The 24,516-nt window shown below is 40.3% G+C and overlaps 1 protein-coding gene across 1 annotated transcript in view; it reads left to right on the forward strand.

The window, feature by feature from the left end:
- Positions 1-24,516, forward strand: part of NRXN3 (neurexin 3) — a 1,867,393-nt gene that overhangs the window by 531,957 nt on the left and 1,310,920 nt on the right. Inside the window, 2 exon segments of the mRNA XM_049899475.1 lie at positions 3,889-3,912; positions 5,789-5,950. Of these exon segments, the coding sequence (XP_049755432.1) occupies positions 3,889-3,912; positions 5,789-5,950 (186 nt within the window).

Below are 24,516 nucleotides of genomic sequence, written 5' to 3' on the forward strand. Positions count from 1 at the left end.
GGAAGGCACTTCTTAGGTAGCTGGGCAGGAAGTGTATGGAGCAGTTGACGGGAGAGGTGAAGAGGATGGAGATGTGGGTTTGGATATGTCAAAGTCTAACTTTCTCCCAGTCTTTGCAATTTCACAAGGAAAATTATTAAAATATGTTTCTCCTCATACTTCAATTCTCCATTTTATGCTTATTATTTAAGAAAAAATTTAGTTGTGTAGATAATAAAATTTGCGACTGCTTTCATACCTTTTATTCTGCTTTCCTTTTTATCATTTACTTAATTACATTTCAATCTTATCATGTTATTATTAAATTCAGTTAGGAACAACGTTCTGTTTCTGCAGCTTGGTAGATTTTCCTCATTCTTTGAATATATGTTTTACTTTTTAATTAAGTTAGCCATTGCCATGTTGCCATAATTTTAATTCCTTCCAGAAAAGCCTTTTTTTCTCTCTTCCTTTTTGGTTTACCACCCTCCCCCCTTTTTATTTTTATTCTTTTATTCTATTTTAACTTCTAACCTTGGAATTAATGAGCTGGAATCTTTCTGAATTCCTCTGTTTCTCTGTTCTTTGGTGCTGTGGTCCTACTTTATTACCCCTGTCTCTACCTCTGAGGCTCTTCAGTTGACTGGGAGGCCTGGAAAGTGGAAGGACCCAAATAAAAAGTCAAGTTTGGAGCAGCCTTTCCTGGTTCTGTCCGTGCTTGAGAACTCCCATCGCTTGCAGATTCTAAGCAGGCAACACCGTCAGGTGACAATGCTCTCAGAGAGCCTTAGCCAAGTGAAGTTGTTTTCAACTTAATAATTACTAATAATAACAATAATACTTCCCCAGCCCATATCAGTAAAGGGAAATAATTTTGTATAAAAGTCAAGGTCTGTGCTGAGACTGCCTTTTCCAGGTTGCCATTTCCACTTGGTTTGTGTACTTGTGAGTTTGTCATTAAACCCGGTTGGACAGCATTCATCCTTTATTAATCAGAAAACATGATGTAAATTTCCAGGCAGTGCTTATCAAACGTTCTTCCGTGATATGATTGATTTAATGTCTTCCAGTGTAAACATGAGAACACAAGAACTGACAGGTGTTTGCATACGTTTTCTGTTTGATAAAAGCATGACTCCTCAGTAATGGTAAACAAATGGTGTAGGCCTGCACATGTTGAAAGAAGACAATAGCTGCAACACAAATTTCCATGCTGAAGTATGCTGGAGAAGCCACCTGGCTGGAAGAATCTATTCTTTCTGTGCCGAAGATAACACAAGTAGCAAATAACACAAGACCTAGAGTCCCGGATCTTTTTAACACACATGGATCAGGCATTTTTGAATCACTGTTCTTTTATTTTACCTCCAAGGCCAAAGAACCCTATTGCTGGTGTTTTCTTTCACCACCGCCCCACTTCAATACACACCCAGAGAAGACCTCCAGTGTCCAGAAAGCCTGCAACAGAGTTTCATTTCCTAACATATAAGGGCTTGATATGTTTGAGCTGCAGAGACTAGACCAAATAGTGGAAGTGTGACCTTTTGCCAGTTTTGATAGGCAGGCACACAATAACACCCTTTAGGCAATAGTCATTTGAGGGGAGATTTCATATACTGGGGAGCAGAATCAGCTCGTAGTTTTCTTCAATCAATCTGTTTCTCCAACGCTCCCACCCCACACACTTTCTTACCATTCTGGAATAATTCCAATTACTAGCCTGATCAAGGCTCACTTTTATTTCTACTAAAAAACAATTTTCTAAAATAAAATCAGATCCCAATTTAACTCCTTTATACTGAGAGAGAATAAACCAAACTGTACCTCAAATATTGGGGGTGCTGTTTCAGGCAGACCAACCAGAGAAAAGCCAGGCTGAGAGGTTTCTGTTCCAAGTTCGAAAGCCCAACTCCTCTTTGTGCCCTTGGATAAGCCATTTAACCTTTCTACACCAGTTTCCGTTTGTGAAATGGTGATTACAATCCTCCCCAGCCATGTGTGGTGGCTAAATATGCAAAGCACCTTATGTTCCAGAAGGATTATGAGCTCATCCATGGTCTGGGTGCTAGACTCTCTGTGACATGCACGTGATTTACAAGGCCAACATTCCATCTGAAAGGTGACTGTGTCTGTCTGGTGCCAAGGAGGCAGTTAAGCAGAGCTCTTGGTTCCAGACAAGGCTACAGTAGCCCCAGGGTGCGGGGATCTTTCTTTGCAGAAGAGCGTTAACTTCTTTTGGGAAAGTGCACCTGAACTGAGCCTCATTGAACTTTCTGACTGACTGCCTGTGTGTAGCCAAATGGAATTTACTGAAAGACATGGAAATCTCAGAAAAACAGAGTTGATTTTTCAACTGCAACCTTTTCAACACTGAATCATTCAAGATTATTATTATTCCCGTTAAACACACATTTATAGCATCTTGTTGAGTTCCCTAGGATATACTCGAAGAGGTGGGAGGCCCCTCTCTCTCTGAATTAGACTATAAAGAGATTTATGAACATTTGCAATTCAGTTGATGGCAGTCTTGTCCACGTGTTCTGTAAGATTGAAGGACTTCTGTGGCAGAATATTTGTCTGAAGAAAGCTTACCTGGGGTTTCACGGTGTATTCATTGGCAAATGGAGCAGAACTCTCCTCGTTTTTTCTTCTGTGGTCATCAACTCATGCTTCTACCTTTGAGCCAAGTTAGGGCCAAAGGCAGGTACTGTTTTGGGGCCTTCTGGTCGAAGGAAGCAATGTAAATTATCTGTTCCAAATTGTAACTGCGACTAGGGACCATGGTAGTGGGTATTTTTTTTTTATTTTATTAAGGGAGTCCATGACCCTGCCTGAACCAAAGGTCACGGCCATCACATAAACTTCTTTACTTCTAGATGCTGTTTTGTCAGACAACACATAGAGCACTGGAATTTCCAGCCTTCCATCTCAGGGGTGTTGGCAATTAAGCATTTGAAATGAGCAGTGAGGAGACTAATTGTAGGGATTCTCATATCATGTTGAACCTGCCAGTCCTCTCTGCTATCTGTCTAGGATATGGCTTAAAAGTGTGACAAGCACTGTTAAAGGGGAATATGGGAAGAGAGATTCCAATGGGAAGCCTTCTGGAAAAGTTAACAGAATAGTAAGTTCATTTGGGTAAAAAAGTCTAAGACCCCAACCTTTTTCATACATTCAATGACACAGGTGTAGTAAACTGAGAGGAAAGGAAAGAAGAGAATGTCCCCTTGGCTTCTCCCCATACATATGTACAAAAATCCAGGTGGAAAACGTATCTTTACCTCTGGAAGCCCAAAGTAAGCAACATAATGTAGCCTTCCTATGATAGATGTGAACTGTAAATATTTTCAGTTATTTTCTTTCTAGGAGAAAGTAATGATCATCCATCCGTGTAGTCAGAGACAGATGTAAAAAATAAATATATATATATTTCAGCTCTTTCTGTTTACGTACATGGGAAAACTATAAACAGTGGAGGGTCTTTTCTTTCAGGACAGGTGGAATGTGAATGTATTAGGGGGTGGGAAGGGCCAGGGAGCAGTGTTCACCAGAAGAGCCCTTAGAAGGTGAGTATGGTGCTAACTCTAATGGGGTGAGGTCTGGTCATAATGGTATTTGGAAGAAGTGGGGACTTGTGATGACAAGGTGGAATGCAGCCCCTTCCCCTGAGGTACCCCGGGTGGCAAGGCTTCCATAGAGTCCTGGTCTCATTGTCTTCCCCACTCTCTTTTTCTGTGTTGGGTGCCTTTTTTTGAAAAACTAACACAAGATCATTCATGCAATGTGTCATTTTACTAACCGACTAATGTACTAACACCCTAACGACTCATCTTTGTTTTTAGTTTTTTTAATTAACAATCGTTCTGTTCACAATTTTTTAATTTCCTTTCTTCCCCCTTTTCCGCAAAGCACTCAGGCATTGGACACGCTATGGTAAACAAACTACATTGTCTGGTAGATATCATTCTTATTGTCTCTTTTTTTGGGTTTGCCGTGTGTTGCCCCCTTTTCCTCCCTGACTCCCCTTTTATCCTCTTTACACTTGTTTCTTCTTCTTTTCACATTTTTGTTGAACTAAATGAAAGCCTTACTTTTTCCTAAAAAAAAAAAAAAAAAAGGAAGGGGATGCACCTGTCCTGGAAACGAGATTTGGTTGAGTTTGGTGGGGATGGTTTCCTTTCCTCCAATTTTTAATTTTTTCCCTAAAAATATTTTTTAAAGAAATTTTTCTGTTTAGCTAAATAGATTTTATTTTGTTTTCTTATTTTGCAAGTTTCAAGTTACAGACTAGGCACCGCAGAGATTTATAGTGAAGCTGTTCTTCTCTCTGTCTCTTCCTATCCTTGTTGCTCTTCCTCCTTTCTGTTTCCTCCTCCCCACTCCCTAACCCCTTTTCTCTTTCCCTTTGGTGTGGCCACAGCTGCCACAGGTGATCTGGGGAGGAAGGCACTTCCTAGACTGTTTCCTTTCTTTTACCTCACTCCCCCACTGTGGCCAAGGGAGCTCTGCCAATTGTGTTCTCCATACAACTCTGCATGGCATGTTCCTGTCTGTCTCGTGGACATCCCCATTGGCATCAGCATCCATTCCTTCATTTCCTCTTTGTTACTAACAACCTACCAACCATCAATCCAATTCTACTTTCTTCTCTTTCTTTTCTCCACTCTTCTGTTTCATTCTCCTACCATCCTTCATCTATTTTGTGGTTGGGTTTGGACTTTTTCTTTTCTTTTCTTTTAAGTGAGGGAGGTGGCAGGCAGGGAAAAGACTACCCTTTAGTTTTGAGTGTTTTATTTTTTCCCCACTTCCATCTTGTTCTTTAGTTTATTCAGTGCATGTAAGTGTGAAGTGGATTTTGATTCCTTCCTTCATTTCTGTATGCCTCCTTGACTTTTCCTATTCCCCTACCTTTTTTCTTCTGCCTTCTTTCTTGGTTCCCGATCATTTTCGCATGGGTGTGTCAGTGTATGCAGTGTGTGCACGCTTTTCTGGCCTATCTTCTCTCTCTGCCCTCTGCTCTTCTTATGGATGTTGGGTGTATGGGTGCTGTTTCTTCCCTGTGGGCATTATTATTCTCATTATTTTGGTTATTATGTCTCATCATTCCTTTCTTTATGTTAGAGTTGCCTTTTTTGTTTGGGCTCTTTCTTCTCTTGGTGGTGGTGATGGCAGTGAAGGGAGGGCAGGGTTGGTGTCGTGGGCTCATCCATAAAAAAAAATCCATGGCATGTATCATTTATGACACATCAAAAGTGAGGCCCTTCTCCTTCCCTCCCTGAATGCATGTTTGTCAGTGTGGTGTGAGACAACAAAGAAAGAAATAAAAAGAAAGAGAAAAAGAAAAGAAAAGAAAAAAGGAAAAAAAAAAAATCACAACCAAAGACCAACCCCTAACAAAGCCCATTGTCAAATGTCTCCTTTGCTGTTTTTCACTACCACCATAAATAACAATCATTTAAGAAATAAATGATTTTACCAATGAACTGAGACAAGTGATATCGTCTGAGGATGGTTCCATTTTCTAGCCTGGCTCAATAGAGAGTACAATGGGTAGAACTAGGTACTCAGCTTGGCAGTTCCAACAAACTCTCCCATGAATCTGCAGGGGAATACTGGAGGCCTGGGCGACAAGGAAGGCAGACCAGAAAATGGAACTTGGCTGCATATAACAAAATCGAACCAAAATTAGAAAGAATACCTCACTAAAACAATGAAAGTGACACTACAGGTAGGGGAAGCCACCAGATTTTGATAGGACTGTAAGGTCATTGCTGGGATTTTTTTTTTTGTCCCTATGTCCCTCTACCAGGTGACAATCTCTGTGGATGGCATTCTTACCACGACGGGCTACACTCAGGAGGACTACACCATGCTGGGCTCGGATGACTTCTTCTATGTGGGAGGAAGCCCCAGCACTGCTGACCTGCCAGGCTCACCCGTCAGCAACAACTTCATGGGCTGCCTTAAAGAGGTAAAGTTCACAGAATGCTATTTAATGCCCCATGTGACTATTTAAGAACAAACAAGATTTCTGGGTCAATGATAGGATCTGCCCTCTCATCTCTTCTGTGAGGCCATATATTGTAGCAGAAAAAGACTTTGGACTTGGAAGTAGATGTCTTAGGTTTTGGACCTAGCTTAAAAAAAAAAAAAACATTTTTTTTTTTCTTTTAAAGTGGTGTGTGACTTTGGGTTTGCCACATAAGCACTCTATGACTCAGTTCCTCCATCTAACTAATGGAGAATCTTACCTCACAGGTAGGTGTGCATTATACATTAAATGAAATGGAAATAATTCAGATGAAAATCCTTTTGAAATCACAAGGATCTAGATGTGTGTAAAGTTTAATTTTGTGCCTTTACTTGGCAAGTAGGGAAGCTTTAGCTAAAACAGCTTAATTTGTGGTTGTGTGTCTTGTCTAAAATATAACATATGCATTATTTTACCTTTGCAAAGTCTCTTGTTCCCAGAGTCTCATCTGAGGTGAAGGGAAATTCTCAGAATGTAATATTGAAGTCCAGAAGACTAGTTTTTTCTTTTTTCCCTGAAAGCCAGTAGCGGTGAGAAGGCAGTGGGGCTTTGCCATTCCTCATTTACTACCATTGTAGCTGATATGTTGAGACCTCTGTCTGAGAGCAAGGGAGCTTCAGTCAAGTGTAAGTTCAGTCTCTGAGGTCAATTGTGGAGGGAGAAGAATCAGGCTTGATTTGGTAGAATTCTTTCTAAACACTCTGTCACCAGACTAGCACACTGCACATTTTGTTTACTCTAAGCTAAGCTTGACTGCCTAACATATCTGTACCATTTCCCTGAGGAAATTCCTTGAGAAACCAACAGTGTCTCTTCTTGCAGATGAAAATCTCTTGTGACATCTTATGAGCCTTCTCTCAGGGCATATTTTATTCTTATTATAGTTATCTGGAATGTACTCAATGTCAGTTATACATAAGATGGCATTGCACATGCATTCATTCATACCACTTGGCTGTAAGCCTTGTCAATATAGAGATTGTGTCTGCTACGCCTGGTGTATACCAGTTGTCGCAGAGTCAATTCCGACTCATAGTGACCCTACAGGATGGAGTAGAGCCGCCCCCATAGGGTTTCTGAGGAGCGACTGGTGGTTTCAAACTGCTGACCTTTTGGTTAGCAGCCAAGTTCTTAACCACTGCACCACCAGGGCTCCAACTGAGTAGAGGAAACAGATAAATTTTTGGTGGAAGTCCAAGGTAGTGAAGTAGTGACATTTGATCTGGGTCTGTTGCAATAAACCATATGTGAATTTAGAGGAAGGGGTAGAAAGGAGAGACAAGACAAAGCAGGGAAAAATCTAATTACAGCTTTGAATTGTTCTCAGCGTGAAGGACAAATTACAGAGGAGAATTCAGAGTGCTTTTCTCTTTCTGCTGGCTTTAGGTACTCCACTGTTATTCTAGACAGAATAGTGGCAGGCATAGAGCACCTCTTCCCTGGGATTTACTCCCATTTGGAGAGAGTAAAGGCACAAACTGCTCACTGTCTAATGAACCCTGAAAGACTCTTAAACACCGTTAAATCACACTACGTTGGAATTGCTCTCTCATCAGAAATAGAAAAGAACATGACTGTTACTAGGTGCATTGTTCATGAATAAATGAGGCATTGATTGCCATGGAGTGATCGTCCATTTTTAAGGTGAAACAGCTCTGGGTATGGAGTTTACCCCAGACAAGATCTAGGGGTGGCCTCTAGGACTAATTTTCACCTACACACAATTACATAGAACCATTTCTCAATTATGTATTTTGAGACAAAGGAGCAATTTCTCAACCACAGATCTTTTCTATCAATCAAGAAAGATGCTCCTGAATGCTTTTTTTTTTTTAATTAACTTTTATTAAGCTTCAAGTGAACGTTTACAAATCCAATCAGTCTGTCACATATAAGTTTACATACATCTTGCTCCGTACTCCCACTTGCTCTCCCCCTCTTGAGTCAGCCCTTTCAGTCTCTCCTTTCGTGAGAATTTTGCCGACTTCCCTCTCTCTCTGTCCTCCCATCCCCCCTCCAGACAAGAGTTGCCAACACAATCTCAAGTGTCCACCTGATATAATTAGCTCACTCTTCATCAGCGTCTCTCTCCCACCCGCTGACCAGTCCCTTTCATGTCTGATGAGTTGTCTTCGGGGATGGTTCCTGTCCTGTGCCAACAGAAGGTCTGGGGACCATGGCCGCCGGGATTCCTCTAGTCTCAGTCAGACCATTAAGTTTGGTCTTTTTATGAGAATTTGGGGTCTGCATCCCACTGATCTCCTGCTCCCTCAGGGGTCCTCTGCTGTGCTCCCTGTCAGGGCAGTCATCGACTGTGGCCGGGCACCAACTAGTTCTTCTGGTCTCAGGGTGATGTAGGTCTCTGGTTCATGTGGCCGTTTCAGTCTCTTGGGCTCTTAGTTGTCGTGAGGCCTTGGTGTTCTTCATTTTCCTTTCCTGAATGCTTTTAAAGAGCCCTCATAAATACACAGAGATCTCATGCAGAACCTAAAGTGAATGAAATACTACTCGTGTGCACACACGCGCACATGCGCACACACAAACATACTTTTACACTGCCCAGGCAGAGAGCCAGAAGCTCCAAAAGTCTGTGAGAAGTGTGACTTAACTTCAAAGTTAAAGGTAGTTCTGAAAATGTGTCTATAATAGAAATACCAGTTATTAGTGTTAAAAATATGCATATCTTAGCAGCCCAAATCTGTTTATTTAAATCCAGATCAAGTTAGAAAAAAGAACGTTCAAACACTGGGGGAAATGTTAGGCAAAATTAGACGTTTTTAACCTACAACCTCATCTCTCCTTTGCATGTACAGTATTACAGTCTTTCTAAGAGACTTTGGAGACTTCCTCATTTGTCTGAATGTTTTAATGAGGTACGTTTGGGTCTAATGTAGCCCTGGCATATTGTTTCTTTCCGTCTAAGTATTATAATTCACTTTTCTGTGGGCAGGTCTGGGAAATTCTTCTCTTGTTCTTAGTATTTGTCTTTTACAAATTAGTAAACAGGTAAGAACTTCCCTTGGGATTTAGCTCCTTGACAAATCCCACTTACCTACTTTGACTATTTACCCGTGGAACAGTTTCCAGGTTTTGAAGTTTCCTTCTTTCTTTCCCCATCTTTCTTTCTTCCTTTTTCTATCTCTCTTGCCATTTGTTGACCTAAACAGAACTGGGCGCTTTCATGTGTCATTTTCTTCAAATTTGGAACCTGGCAAAGGGACAATGGGGCTTCTGTTCCAGACCATGATGCTTCTTTTGTGTGGGGCACAAAATAGGTTTTATATTTGGAGATACAGTTACTACCCATATAAAAGCTGAAATGTGGCTCCACTATTGAGCCAACGTGGCTATGGATTTTACCTGTGTGTGCACATCCTAGCTTGATAAAAGCTACAACAAAGAGTAGCCACGTTGTCATCAAACTATTGTGGTTCCCAATACACCTTAGTTATCAATAAGAGACTTGTGTCCACTGAAACGTCACAGTCAACTTCTTGCTCCTCTTTGTGTTTTCGTGTTTTAACATGTCTGTCTTGTGTTTGTTCTTGTTGTATCCCTAGCTTCTAGAATCGTTCCTGGCGCCTAGTGGGCTCTCCATAAATATTTGCTGAGTGAAATCACGTGTTTGTAAATTAAGAAATATCTTTCTTAAGATAAAAGTTCTCTGTCATTATTAACTACATGACTTTCTTGGGATGACTAAAGTACATCTTGACATGATAATAGTTGAACCTTCCAAGAAACCCCAAGCTGTCTGATTTAAGAGAAATATTACAAAAAAACAAAGAAACATGCAAAAGCCTCAGAAAGGCTAAGAGAAGTGGGTTGAGACCTTCTCTAGGAATAATGGGATTAAAAAGGCTTTGAGGAAGGCAGCGTGGTATAATGAAAAGAATACTGGGTTTTAAATCAGAAAACCTGTTTGGGAAAACTGGCGTTATCATTATCTATATGCCTTGAGTCAGTCTCTGACCTTGTTTGAGTCTTAATTTCCTAACCCATTATGTGGAGATAATAAGACCTTTTCTGTACAAAGTAATGTACATAAAAGTGAAAACTATGTCACATTATACAGTTTTGCTATAATAAGAATTATTATATAATAATTCTTATTAAGGGTTACGTAATATACCTTATAAAAAAGTTTATGAATATAAACATAAAGCATAAGCAAATAAGAAACGACTTTAGTCTGAGGTTTGCCCTTTTGTAATTCTCTGGCCTTCACTGAAGATGTGATTGGGAGCTACCTGCTGAAGTACCTGATAACCCGTCCCACCCTACAGCCTTCTCCCTACCCCCAGGCATTACATTATTTGTTGCCTTCAGAACATGAACATCGTTCATTTGTTTTCTTGGTAATTGTCAATCTTCCTCTCTTAGTATGTGGGCTCCATGAGAACAAAGACCTTACCTGTTCACAGGTATATGCCCAGAACCTAGAACAGTTCCTGGCATAAAAATGCACTCAATAAGTGTGTTTGGAATAAATAAATAAATGAAGGAGTTAGCCTTATGGGGCACTGAAACCTGATGGAGTTTATCAACAAACGTATACTAAAAACCTACAATATGCCAAGGACTATGCTAAGGGCCCATGATACAAAGATGAACCAGATACAGAACCTAACATGTAAGAGGGAGGCAGACACACAAACGTAAAGTCAGTAAGAGGCAGCGAATGCTCTGAAAGAAGTATTGACTGGTGCCCTGGGACGGCTGAAGGACTCAGAAAGTTCCAGGAGGAGGTAATGCTCAAGGTGAGGCTTCAAGGACCAGTTGAAGTTAACAGAGAGGAATGGTGGGAATGGTGCACCAGGATGAGGGAAGAGCATGAGCGAAAGCACAGCGGTAGGAAAGAACATGGTGTTTGGGTAGGGAACTTATAATCAGAGCATAAAATGTAAGACTGGAAGCTGTTGGAGATGAGGCTGAAAACTTAAGGAGAAGCCAGGTCATAGACAGCTTTATTTTATGCCCAGCCCTTGGACTTTATTCTGCAGGTAATGGGGAGTCATTGAAGATTTTAAGCAGTGAAATGTTCTGTCTGATTGGCACCTTGTCTATCAGGCCTTAATTCCTCAAGGAATTAAGTTCACCTGCTACTTCCCCGTGACGTATATTTTTGTCCTAGGAAGTAAAAAAGCAGGGATGGGAAGTGGTCCATTAACTTCAGCATTAGGCCAGGAGGGTGCTTCTCTGGATCTTAAAATGTCTACAGCAAAGTACTTCTGACTCTCATTTCAGTTTCAAATGACCCTTACTCTCAGTGTATTTCTCCTGTCCTCTGTCCTTGACTGTGCCATTACTGTGCTATTATTGTTGGACAAAGCATAATATGGTGGAAGAAAGCCAAACAAAGATTAAGTTGCATGGATGGTTTCTCTATCCTGTTCACCAGGACCAGGGAGCTTACAAGGAGCCCTGGTGGTGCAGTGGTGAAAGCACTAACCAAAAGGCCAGAGGTTCAAACTCACCAGTCACTGTGCAGGAGAAAGATGTGGCAGTCTACTTCTATAAGGGACTTACAGCCTTGGAAACCCTATGGGGGAGTTCTAGTCTCTCCTATAAGGTGGTTATGAGTAGGAATCAACTCAACAGCAATGGGTTTAGAACGAGTTTTAGGGAGCTTATTCAAACCCATCACATTATCCTTCCATGAGGTGGCTCTTCCTTGTCATTTGATTTGATTCTTTCTACACCAACATCCTCTCTTCTCCATCTGTCACTGTTCCCCTGGTACGCTGGTATCTCCATTTGTCCATGGAGAAGCGCAAGGGCTGCTGAGGCCTCTGGGGCTAACTGGCCTATCTCATCTCTCTTTTCTTGTTGCACCTCGAACAAGGAAGGAGGAAAAGCAGGAGAATTGTGACACATATTTAAAGGAAAAAGGATTGGATAGAACATCACTGTGCATGTTACAGTCCACATCCCTTTGTGATTATTAGCCATTTAAACCCGAATGGGGTTTTGCAGGCAGAGATAATCTCTGAACAGATGATTAATGGTTTAATCTGTAATAACTTTACATTTTATAGAACCCTGATAGGAGTCCACATCTGGTGAGCCAAGCTATTTAAGGCTGTGTTAATTCTGTTAATTGCTATACGTTTTATTTGAATTGCTGGCACCTGCGGGCTTTGGGATACTGTCTGTTGTTGCTTTTTTTTCTTCTTTTTAATATACCCGTTTGATTTTACCCTGCCTTACTGTCTTTTGTTGCTGTCACTTAATCTCTCTTCTGGGTTTTCTTTTGCGTGGTCCTCCTGCTTCTACACTGACCATACTTTTCTTGCCCTCCTGTTCCCCAGCTCTTGTTTTCATATCTTAACTGATTTCTCAGGTAGGGCTAAGGATAAGTGGTTCTGTCTAAGCAGGCAAATTTAGGGCACAGCACTGGGCTTAAATATCCCCCTTTTCCCAGCATCAAGAATACTGTGCTGTCCCAGAGTGAGCAAAGATCATGTGAAGGTTTTCTGTGAGCCTGGAACACAAGACCAGGGCGGGCTTTAGAAATGTGAGTCCACAACTTGAGTCTTGCCTAGATTCACTACCAGCTGCTTGCTTTCCAGCAAGCCGCTTGACAGCTCTGAACCTCAGTTTCTTCGCCTGTAAAAAGAGATAATAAACCTATTTCAAACATTTTTATGTTGAGAGCAAGTATGATTAAAAAAATATGGAGGTGCTTTATGAACTGTAAAACACTGTAAATACTAGTATAGTTATTATTTATATCATTAATTGAAACCAAATCCATGAGCTGTGACCAAGGAACCACTTATTACTCTTTGCGGTTTCTGTAATTAAAAACTACAAAAGTTAGGAGAGTCCAGTGTAGTTTAATAACAACAACTGAATTGGAACTTGGCCACTAGGTACAGTTCTAATGCTACTTAGGAAACCATTTTATATATCCTTTGGACACCCATGTCCTGATCTAGCAAAGAAGGATAATAAGCATTGCTCAGTCAAATGCACACTACTGTGGAGAACTTCTGGAAATTGTAGCACAGGAATGCAAGTTACTGCTTGTTAGGTTCTGGATACCAGGGTAGGTTTTATTCGTCTCCCGTTTGAAAGATGTATGAAGAAGCACTGTGTGGGCATGGAAGTGTGGAATGCCTGGACAGAGTGAAAGAACCAATACAAAAAGGAAACAAGAAGGGCAAGATTGCAACAAGGAAGAAAGGAGTGAAAACATCAACCAGAGCCTGGGGGACGAAGGAAGGTGGAGGAAGAGGAGAGACTGAATCTCAGGAGCTAGGTATTCGGTTGAACCATAAGAAACTGCCATTTTTGTGGGTTAAAAAAGGCCAAATATTGGCAATTTCGTGTGATTCAGTTTAAGATTGAAATTTTTTCAAAGAGGATAAGTGAGATGTTCTGGAAAAGATCACCTCCTGGAGTACAAGGAATGGCTCTCTGACACAGAAGAGGAAAGAAAACCGTGTGCTGTTGGGAATGTGTATTGAATATTAGGCTTACATTGATACCCTTCCACTTCCCTAACTTGTGTTAATGCTATCCAAGGATACAGAAAAAAAAAAAAAAAAAACCTGAAAATAAGATTTTTGAAACTTGGTTGTTGATTTCTGAGGAATGGTAGAGAATGGGGGAAGCTTCCTAAAGACTAGAGAAAAAAAATGTAGATAATGCAAGCTGTGGACTTATGACCTAATTAGATTCTAGGCAAAATTTTGGGGTGTATTATTATCAGAAGGAATGAGCCCCAAGCAAAGAAGAGTGATCAACAGAACCACCATAGTTCACTAAGAACACTAAGAAGAAGCCATGTTGCATCAATCACACTTACATATGCGTTCAACAGGGTTACTGTACCGGTTAAGTGCTATGGCTGCTAACCAAGAGGTCAGCAGTTCACATCCTCTGGGCGCTCCTTGGAAACTCTATGGGGCAGTTCTACTCTGGCCTATAGGGTTGCTATGAGTCAGAATCGACTCAATGGCAGTGGATTTGGGTTTGGTTTGGTGCCTCACTTGGTTTATTAAATGGGGACAATAATTATACGTACTTCATGGGTGGTCGTGAGTATTAACAGGTCAAAACCCAGTGCCGTCGAGTCGATCCCTACTCATAGCAACCCTATGGGACAGAGTAGAACTGCCCCATAGAGTTTCCAAGGAGCGCCTGGCGGATATGAACTGCCGACCCTTTGGTTAGCAGCCGTAGCACTTAACCACTACGCCGCCAGGGTTTCCATTAACTGAGATAATACATGCAAACTGTTGAGGACAATGCTTGGCATGCAGTTAATTCATGGTTAATCGTATTTACCATGGTCATTATCACCATATGCTAGTATTATTACTGGAAGTGTTCCATTTAGTTCTAGATTTTTTTTTTTTAAGGTTAACCGACTAAAATGGACGTATTAGAACATGTTTAGATTTGAGCTATGAAAAAGGTGAAGGAACTCAAAATCTTGACGTAAGAAGGGTGAACTGATGAATCCAGGGACATTTAGCCTGAGGAAGAAAGGATGTCTGAGCCCAAGAATTGAGAGATGTCTTCATACGTGAAGAGCTATCCTATGAAAGTGAGATTAAACGTGACTTAAATGTCCTAATAAGAAGAACTAAGGCAAATGAGTAAAATCTGGGTACTTAATACAAGGAATAGCTTTCAATGAGAGCTGTCCAAAGCTGCCTTAAGGTAATGGGTTCTCTGTCACTCAGGACATCGAAACACAGTCTAGGCAGCCATTTTGCTTAGGTAAAAGAAGGGATTCTAACATCAAATGAGTAGAGAGTATTGGTTTTCTAAGTTCCTTCCAAACATAAGATTCTATAAAGACCCACTGTAGCTCTCCCATTATTGTTATGGTGAATGAAACTTCCGAAAAGAAAGAGTGAGGCTGATTGATTAGACTAGGTTCATTGTATTTAGGACTTTCCTGATTCATCTGCAAATCAGTTGACTGTACGTGCTCCACCAAGACTCAGGGTTGCCCTCGTGGAAGGATTTGAGGTTCCCAGCCACTGCCATCACCTAGTAAAAAACCCCCAAAACCCAGTGCCGTCGAGTCGAATTCCGACTCATAGCATCACCTAGCAGTCACTTCCAATTACTTCTCTTTCCTCAGAACTTCACTGACAGCATCTTTGGAATCATTGCAACCATGGTATTGTAATCATAATAACAGCAACAATAAAGACTAACAATTCTTGAACACTTAATGTGAATGCCTGGGGAGGGTGTATCTATACCATGCTTAGAACTTCATACATATTCCCTAATTTAGTTCTCACAATGAATTTGTGAGGCGGAGCCTATTAGCATTACCAGTTTACAGACGAGGATACTGAATTTAAAGTGAGTATCTCCCCCAGGGTCACACAGTTAGTAAAAGCTAGACCTGAGACATGTGAACAGTGCTGCTATCATGACTACTGAGGCCCTCTCTACCAACTCGGTCATGACTTGGTGAAGAAAAAAAGGAAATAATCTCTCAGGAAAATGTTGGTGATGATTCTCTGGTTAAATCCAGTCTAGGGAATAGTCAGTCACTGCTAGTTAGAGGCTGTACTTCATGGGAAAGGTCATTTAATCAGGCACAAGCATCCTGCTGAGAGGCTGGGTATAATTCCCCATTTTTTCCTTACCTTGCCATTGATTGTTCTTAGAGGAAAATCATTTTTTGCCTGATTTCTGACTTTGACTTGGCAAATTGATATTGCCTAACCTTTAATGGAGGAATGATTTTCATTATGGGACCTGAGAGGGAAGCAGCTGTTCTTGGTATAAATGCCAAGCAGTGGAATTCTTCTGTCTGGAGATGTCCACTACAACTTCACTTTTGCTCCAGCCCAACATTTTCAGGAAAGTTGGAGCTATTTGCCTCCAATGACCTCAGAAAGCCAGAATGAGTGAAAGATATGTTTTTAGGCTTATTGTGAATTTTCAGTGTGATTCTGTGAGTCTCTTATTTAGCTTTGTATTTTTTTTACTCTTCAGGATAAATTCAGTGGAACTCATTGCTTTCTAAAAATGTCACTTATTTACAGCAAATGTAATCTACCACAACATTCCCACTGAGACAAAATCTCTTGTGTTTTCAGATGTCTCAAAGGAAACAAAAAAGTAGTCCTTGTACACATATACCTACAGGGATAAAGTAATCATTGAGCTAATGAATTAGTTAATGTTTTCAAAATTGCTTTGCAAATGTAGAAATGACTATCCCATTAGTGTTATGGTGCTTTTGTAACCTCATGTCCCATCCCCCCGTGGTCAGTGTGCTACAGCTAGTTTCTGCACAGATTTCAAGAGAGATATCAGGACAGTTTTTTTTTTTTTGCTCTTGATAAACCAGTGAAGATGTAACATAGGACAGCAACACCACACACCAATTATAAACCAATAAGTTCTCCTTCTTGCTCCCTTTTTCTCTCCCTCATCAGACAGTATTGGCAGATGCTCTATCTCATACTTCATGAGGAAATAAAACTATTCAAGTCATGCTTGCTCAACTTCTCTCCTTCCACCTTTAGATCTACCTTCAAAGATACTCACTGCGGCCCTCTTATCTCCTGGCTTATCGATGGGCTCTCCTCCTCCTGAGTGCAGCTGTTATCCTCTTTTGCGATCTAGGCCCTTTAAGGGCTCCCTCTCTTTTCAGCCATCTTCAATCTTCTCCTTCATCTCTGCTCCATCCCCTCAGCTAGATACTTGCTCAAAATCATTTCTTTGACCCTATACCCTGTTTAACTCACACCTTAGCTTATTCCTTACTTTCAGGGAAAAACTTCTTGGGAGAGTTGTCTATCCTTCCTATCCTCTCTACCTCACAGTTACTCCTTAATCTTCTCCATTTGTATGCCAAACTCAGATGGGGCATACCCATCCCTAGCACATGAGTGGAATTGTTTTTCTGACTTACCTAGCTTGAGTTAGAATCACTTTATTATATGCTCCCACAGCCAATCAGTTTATAATTTTATTATAATTTTTATTATAGATCTTACCACATTATATTTTAATGATCTATATTTATATGCTTCCCTAATAGACTGAGCTCCTAGAAGGCACCTACAGGATATATTTAGATCGTATATTCGCTTCAGAGTTAAGCATAATTCTTGGGTCATGAATACATGGAAAATACTTCTCTGGAAATTCATAAATGTTTGTGAACATCGGTAATGGAGTCATTGCTCCGAATTTCCAGTCTCTGCTTATATCCATTTTTTCAACAGCATGTCACTCATGCACTTATTTATCAGTGCAGTAAATGCTCATGGAGTGCCTAAGTCCTAAGTGTTGGCATGTGTGATGAATGAAGCCGTATAGAAAGTCCCTGAATTTATGGAACTTACATTATGATTGGAGGAGGCTAATAATAAACCTGCAAACAACTGATTCAGGTACTTTAAGACAGTGATAAGTGCTATAAAGGAAATAAAAGAGGATAATGGGATAGTAAGTGGCAAGGAGTTTGGATCTCCTCTAGACTGAGTGATCAGGGAAAGACTCCCTGAGGCGGTGATATTTAAGCTGAGCCCTAAGATGAAAGAAAGAGTCAGCCACACGAAGATTTGAGGAAAGCCCATTCCAATCAGGAACCTGCAAGTACAAAAAGGACCCAAGGGTGGCAAGGGCAAGTGTGGCATGCTCAAGAAACAGCAAGGAGACCATATGGCTGTGGCTTAGTAAGAGAGAGGGCGAGAGGAACAAAATGTTTATGGCTAGACATCCTGCTTTTCTGAAAAGACCCAGATCAAGCAACATCAACTCATCAAGCTTATCTTCACTGCAGGTCTTCATCAGCCTACTTACCCCCTAGGTTGATTTTTCTCTTTCTCTTTATCCTGGAAGGCAGGTGTCCCTCCATGTTTGTAAGCTCCCGTATTCACCTGTACTCAGCATCTTCTCTCATCGGCATATCCTGGATTTTACTCTTCAATTATCCCCACTTTCTCTTTGACCTTTCATCTTCCTTCTCTATTTGTTTCTTCTCCTCAGTCTGCATCCATGTGCTGGTTTACTCTAACCTGACATAAAACCCTTCTCTTTACCTTATAACTTTTTGAAGTTGGAATGTCTCCTTCCCTGAAATGGCAAGAAAGGAGACAAAACAAAGTGATTGTGAGGTCTGAGAAGAAGGTGAAAAAAGTCTCATAGGATGGCCCGTGTCTTCTCTAGACGAGAAGTGAGGTGGTGTGTTTATTGTGGGAAGAATGGAGGCATACTGCCAGTAGCACCCATTCGCTCAAGTTTGAAAGTTTAGAATAAGCTTTGAGCTTTCTTTTTCCCTCCCTTTCTTCCTCTTTGCCCGCATTTAATCAGATCTGCCTTGAAAACCCTATGGAGCAGTTCTACTGTTCAATACATGGGGTTACTATGAGTTGGAATCCACTCGACAGCAACTAACAAACCAATCGGTCATTAAATCCCTTGTTCTGTTTCTCATTTTTTTCTGTCCTCTTCCTTCTAGGTCTTCCACTTCCACTTCTCCCTTTGTCATATACATTTGCTGCTGTAGTAGTATCTTAATGAGTCTTCCCACCTCCATTCTCTCTGCCCCTCTCTGTATTTTGCATTCTGATCCAGCTTGATCGTTTTGCTCTTCTTCAGAAACATGCGGTGCCCGCAAGAGTATGTTTTCTTCAGCCTTATAGTTTGACTTCAACATTGTTGTTACTGCACATACTTTCCTGTATTTAACCAGAGAAGCCATTTCATGTTATTCTAAATATACTTTTTAAGTTCTTGCTCCTAAAACTTATTGATTCTCTCAGCCAATAATTTCTCCCCTTCTCTCTGCTGTCTTACCCATCCTTTTAGGACCTATCTAAGGTCCTTTGCTTGATCGATCACCGGGTCAGCAGTGGTCTTTCTCTTTCTGAATTCCGAATGTATTTATGTGGTGCAGTGTGTGTGAGCTCAGATTTCGGAGGCAGACTTCCAGGTTGAAATTTCGGTTTTGGCACTCACTACCTATGTGCCCTGGACAAGTTACTAGCTTTTCTGCAACTCAGTTTCTTTATCTCTACAATGGGTAGTATAATAGTGAACTTTCATTGAATTTTTATGAGAGATAAATTAGATGATGCAATAAAACCTTTAGCAGAGTCTGGCACATGGTTAAAAAAGTGCCCAATAAATGTTAGCTATTATTGTCACTCATCTGATCCTTAAAATGCACTGCATTTATTTGTTAGCTTTTCTGGAATACATATAATCGCTTTGAAGGCAGAGAGGCTTTTGTAGTCCCAGCAATGCTGTGTGTAACAGAGGTTTATTAAGAGAGAAGAAAGTAATTTATATCCATTTAATGAGTTTTTTTAATTGACTCTAGGAAAGTTGTTATTCCTGCATACTGTATTTTGACCTTCAGCAAAATTTTACTTGTGTGTGATAAAAAAAAAAAAAGTTAAAAAAAGAAGAAGACCCTCAATAACATGGATTGACACAGTCACTGCAACAATGAACTCAAGCATAGCAATGACTGTGAGGATGGCGCAGGACTGGGCAGTTTTTCGTCCTATTGTACATAGGGTCACTATGAGTTGGAGCCAACACGACAGCACTTAACAACAACATATTTTGACCATAAGCGATATAATCCAATCTGCAAAATAAATATATATATGTAGACACAATAAAGAAAAAATCCTTATTCATGGATAAATGAAATCTATTTGCATATATGAAATATGAATGTAGTAAGTTTAGATTTAAAAAATTTCTGGCAATCAAATGCAAATGGGATTGTGATAAAGTTGATTTTTCTTAACATACCTTTTCTAATGTAACAGTTATGATGTGTGATGTCAAAAATGCTAAAGGAAATAAAGCTGAGCTGTAAAATTGGGTGTTGGCTTGATGATCACCAATGCCCCTTTCAAAATTCTTATGAATTTTAAGTCACTTTGACATGTCATACAACCCTCCAATTACCTTTAAGTGATCACTTTAATGAGCTTCTGTTACATTTGAGGTATGGTGTTGGGAATACAAAATGAACTGGACACAGTTCATTCCCTGAAAGATCTTATAGTTCAGGCTCTCAATTGGGGTTGATTTTTGCCCCCAGGGCCATGTTTGGAGACATTTTTGGCTGTGAAAACCAAGGGTGGCGTGACTTAGAGAGGTGACGGTATGGCAAGTGGTGGGTGGGTGGGGGTGCTATTGGCATCTAGTGGAGAGAGACCAAGAATGTTGCTATCCATCCTACAGTGTACAGGATAGCTCCCACAACAAAGAACTAACTAGCCACAGATCTCAATATTGCTGAGGTTGAGAAACTCTGGATCAGATAGTAAATATTTTCAGTTTTGTGGGCCATATGATTTCTGTCACAACTACCACATCCTGCCATTGTTAGTGGAAAAGCAGTGTGTAACAATACATAAATAAATGTTCAATAGCATGTAGATAAATGGGTGTGGCTGTGTTCCAATAAAAACTTAATTACAAATACAGGCAGTGGGCTGAATTTGGCCTGAGAACTGTAGTTTGATGATCCCTGCTCTGGTTGGAATGGCAGACAGAACCTGATAATTATAATGTAATATGTTAAGCTATATGTTCAAAATTTTCTCAAGGTTATACTAGGAGCCCAAAATATGAGCAATTAACTTGAACTGAAATATTAGAGATGGTTTCCTAAAGGAGAAAGAACCTGAATAGTACTTTCTTTTTTTTTTTTTTTTTAAGAGTGGGGAGCTATTTAGGCAAAAAGAACAATTCCGGGGAGAGGAAAGTGGCATCAGCAAAGACACTGAAATGTCAAAAACAGAGTGTGAGTATAGGGAAATAATAGTAAGAAGTAAGGAAGTAGGAGTGGTGGTGGTGGTAGGAGTAGTAATAGTAACATCACCAGACATTTACTGAGTGCTTAGTGTATGCCAGGAACTCTTCTGAATATTTTATATGTGTCAACGTATTTCATACAAGTCCCTGGGTGGCACAAATGGTTAAGCACTCAGCCAAAAGGTCGGTAGTTCAAACTCACACAGAGGCATCTTCGAAGGCAGGCCTGGCAATCTGCTTCGGAAAGGTCATGGGCTTGAAAACCCCTTGGAGTACCTCTACTCTGCACACATGGGGTCACCATGAGTTGGAATCAACTTAACTCAATGGAAACTAACAGCAACAACAAGGTGTTTCATAAAAATAGACAAGCTTGGTGTTGCTGGAATGATGTGAGATATGGTTGGAGAGGGGTGCATGCACCAGATCTTAGACTTTATTAAGTGGGCAGTATTGGAATACTAGGGAAGGAACAATTAGCAAGACATCATTTGATCGGATGTTAGAGGTAAGGGTATGGAAATGTCACAAGTGTCTGGCTTGGGTGACGTTAAATACGGGGGATGCTGGAAGTGAGGCAGGCTTAACAAGGAAAATGCTAATTTTAGTTTTGGGTATGTTGAGTTGGAGGTACCTGTGGTGTAGTGGTTAAGAGCTATGGCTCCTAACCAAAAAGTCTGCAGTTTGAATCATCAGGCGCTCCTTGGAAACTCTATGGAGCAGTTCTACTCTGTCCTATAGGGTCACTGTGAGTTGGAATGGACTCAACGGCAATGGGCTTAGTTTTGGTTCTTTAGATGGTATTGTGACATCAGGGTCAAGTTCAGAGAGCTGGAGCTATAATTATAACCAAACTGTTTTTTTTTTTTTTTTTACAATTGGCAAAATCAGATTTTAAAAAGCACATCAAATATAAGAATGACGGATTAAAAAAGTCCTGAGAGTAACCAATATTTAAGAGTACACTTAAAAAGGAAAAGTTAAAGAGGCAGGAGGAGAATCAGAGAAAGTGGTATCATGGAAGCCAAGAAAGTAGAGAGTTTCCAGGTGGGTGGTGTAATCAGCACGGATCAATGCCAAAAAAGAGGACCAGGAAGTCGAGAACTGAAAGTTCCCTTGTAGCTGAGAACCCAGAGGTCACAGATAATCATTTGTTTCGTTTCTGAATCAGAGAGACTTAATCTTTTCAAAATTCAAGGCAAGACAGCCAGTAGAAATGGAGAAGTTAAAGATATAAGAAACATAAATGTTAAAACAGCACCCCAGGGGATAATTCCAAATCCATTAAATAAAGTATATATAAGAAATCCTGATAAGAAATATTTTTTAGGTTTATTTTGAGTTGCTGTAATTAAAAAAAATTTTTTTCCTTAATAATGGTAATACCAGAAAGATGTTTACCTGTGTTTTTTGTCTATACAAAAGACATTAGATTGTGTGAATCTTAACAAATTATGGGTAACTTTGTGAAGAATATGAATTCCATAACACTTAATTGTGCTCATGCAAAACCTGTACATAAACTAAGAGGCAGTTGTTCCAACAGAACAGTGGGGTCCTGCGTGGTTTAAAATCAAGAAGGGTGTGCATCAGGGTTGTATGTACCCTTTCACTATACTTATTCACTCTGTATGCTCAGAAAATAACCTGAGAAGCTGGACTATATGAAGAAGAACGTGGCATCAGGATTGGAGGAAGACTCATTAACAGCCTGCGATATGCAGATGACACAACCTTGCTTGCTGAAAGCGTAGAGGACTTGACACACTTACTGATGAAGATCAAAGCTACAGCTTCTTCAGTATGGATTACACCTCAACATAAAGAAAACAAAAATTCTCACAACTGGACCAATAAGCAACATCATGATAAATGCAGAAAATATTGAAGGTGTGAAGGATTTCGTTTTACTTGGATCCACAATCAATGCCCATGGAAGAAATCAAATGGCATGTTGCATTGGCAGATGTGCTGGAAAAGACCTCTTTAAAGTGTTAAAAGCAAAGATGTCACTTTGAAGATTAAGATGTGCCTGACCCAAGCCGTGGTCTTTTCAATCACCTCGCATGCATGTGAAAGTTGGGCAATGAATAAGGAAGACCAAAGAACAATTGATGCATTTGAATTATGGTATTGGTGAAGAATATCAAATATACCGTGGACTACCAGAAGAACTAACAAATCTATCTTAGAAGAAGTACAGCTGTAATGCTCTGTGGAAATAAGAATGGCAAGACTTTATCCCATGTACTTTGGACATGTTATCAGGAGGGACCAGTCCCTGGAGAAGGACATCATGCTTGGTAATATAGAGGGTCATCAAAAGGGAGGAAGACCCTCAATGAGATGGATTGCAAATGCTCAAGGCTGTCATTGATTGTGAGAATGGAGCAGGACCAGGCATCGTTTTGTTCTTTTGTACATAGGGTTGCTATAAGTTGGAACCTACTTGATGGCACCTAACAATAACAACCACTTGATTTTGCTGGAATTGTGGGCTTGAGCATCCCAGCATCTATTTATGGTAATAAATTTTAAAAATCACATTTGTAGAGCAATGAAGCACTGTGAGTATTATCTGTTCTATAAACAGGCACAAACTTCATAGGTTTGTAACTTTAAGGCACCGAAGAATATTTGGGAAGACAATGTCAATTCAGTTGAATTCAGTTCAGTTTAAGGCATCTGTTGAATGCCAAAGCATTTTTATTAACGATGATATGACAGGATTTTTTGCTCTCAAACAGGTTGCCATTTTTTCTGTTTTGTATGTTTATTGCACAAAGGATTTATAGCAATTAAGAATGTGGTTGGTGAGAAAAGATTTACATACACAAAGCGCTTAAAGAAGCTAATCATGAAGAATGTAACAAAATGCTCTCATCACATGGTAAAATCAGCGGTACCAGAAATGTCTACAAAGTCTTTCGTGAAGAGAGAGACCAGCATGTACCAGAATATTGGGAGCATCTCCATCTACCATCTCTATGTGAATGGTGTTCTTTTCTGGAGAGAATTCAGCTAAATTATTCTTATCAGGACAAATGCAAATGATGAAAACCAAGGGGCAATGCAAGGCATCAAAATATATCAAATTCTAGAGGACAGACTGTCTTATCTATCATCGTATCCTCAGGGCCGGGCACCATGGCTGCCGTTTATTAAGTGTACAGTCAATGGTGAATTGATTATATTTGGCCATTGGATTCATGCAGCTGAGGCTTTGTGGATATTCTCCAATTAGTGGTGCTTATGAGAAAGAGCACCAGGGGTCCAGGAGAGAGTTATGAAGGCTCCACCTGTAGAGCAATGGGAGTGAAAACATCCTTGGAAGGGAAGAACAGACTAAGTGTTGTAATTGGCCACACTCATCTGGCTCCTGTCACCATCTTAACAGTTGTTGTTGTGGTTGATAGTTGTCATGGAGTCAGCTCTAACTCATGGTGGCCTTATGTATAGAAGGACAAAATGTTGCCCTATCCCACACCATCTTTATGATCGTTGGTAAGCTTGAGTTCGTTGTGGCTATTGTGTTGATCCATCTCGTTGAGAGCTTCCTTCATTTCTGTTGGCACTTATGATTAAAAAAAAAAAAAAATACTCCCTGTGTGAATGGCCGATTCAATTCTGCCTTAAGGTAGATAAGCAAACAAAAAGAAGAAGCCCACACTCCCTCCTTAGCAGTGTTTTATGAAAGAAATTTAAGGCTGAGAGAAAGCTTTTTCTTAAAA

The sequence above is a fragment of the Elephas maximus genome, chromosome 10 (assembly GCF_024166365.1).
Source record: "Elephas maximus indicus isolate mEleMax1 chromosome 10, mEleMax1 primary haplotype, whole genome shotgun sequence".
NCBI classification, from domain to species: Eukaryota; Metazoa; Chordata; class Mammalia; order Proboscidea; family Elephantidae; genus Elephas; species Elephas maximus.